The sequence below is a fragment of the Mandrillus leucophaeus genome, unplaced genomic scaffold (assembly GCF_000951045.1).
Source record: "Mandrillus leucophaeus isolate KB7577 unplaced genomic scaffold, Mleu.le_1.0 Scaffold266, whole genome shotgun sequence".
NCBI classification, from domain to species: domain Eukaryota; kingdom Metazoa; phylum Chordata; class Mammalia; order Primates; family Cercopithecidae; genus Mandrillus; species Mandrillus leucophaeus.
This window is the reverse complement of record NW_012102765.1, coordinates 1705246-1706027: the sequence shown is the minus strand read 5'-3', so window position 1 is coordinate 1706027 and position 782 is coordinate 1705246. Positions and strand designations below refer to the sequence as shown.

Here is a 782-nt window from a genome sequence, read left to right as displayed (position 1 = left end):
TGGGGAGCAGGGGACCGAGAGCTGGGACTCACCGGAATGTGCACGCGCAGAGAACGCCTCTTCTGGCTGGCATTTTTCTTGCCGCCGCTCCCGCCCTGTCCCTCTACCCTTTCCCCGAGCCGCCCGAAGTGACAGGAGGGGCACGCACGGCGCGCGCGGGGCGTCCAGCGTTAACCGCTTCGGCGCCAGGGACCGGAGCGACAGGAGGGCTGGGGAGCAGGGGACCGAGAGCTGGGACTCACCGGAATGTGCACGCGCAGAGAACGCCTCTTCTGGCTGGCATTTTTCTTGCCGCCGCTCCCGCCGGGGCTGGAAACATCTTTTTTCTTCTTGGTGTCCATAACCGCGCTTCCCATAACTCTAACCAGAAGTTGATTCTGGGTAACTCCTCGGGGGTTCGGTCCCCTCCTTCCCTGCCCCGGCCGCTGCCGTCGGACTGGAGCCGCGCGCTCTGTTACACCCTGAAGCCACCTCGTGGGGACTTCCGCGGGGAGGGAGAGTGAGCAGGGAACTCGTGCCGCCGCCGCCGGAGCGCCGAGTTCAAGCGTCCTTTCCTACGGAACTCTCGCAGGCAGAATCAGTCAAAGCCCGTCCCGGTTCTGGTGTCTCGCGGGTTACGCGTGGCTGAGGTCTCCCGCTGGGTGACAAAGTTTTCTTCCTTTTGCAAAGGGAAGAAACATTTTCCACCCTCTCGGCTCCTCCCACAGATTCCCAGAGGTAATCTGAAAGGCAGGTGCAATTAAAACCAGCAATTGGAAAACAACCCTCCTATGCCTGTGCCC

At 62.0% G+C, this 782-nt stretch overlaps 1 protein-coding gene across 1 annotated transcript in view; it reads right to left on the bottom strand.

Moving 5' to 3' along the window:
- Positions 1–782, bottom strand: part of PRKAG2 (protein kinase, AMP-activated, gamma 2 non-catalytic subunit) — a 340427-nt gene extending 339645 nt beyond the window's left edge. The window contains exon 1 of the mRNA XM_011984322.1: positions 243–782. Coding sequence (XP_011839712.1) covers positions 243–356 — 114 coding nt within the window. The 5' untranslated portion in view covers positions 357–782. The remainder of the gene's footprint in view (positions 1–242) is intronic.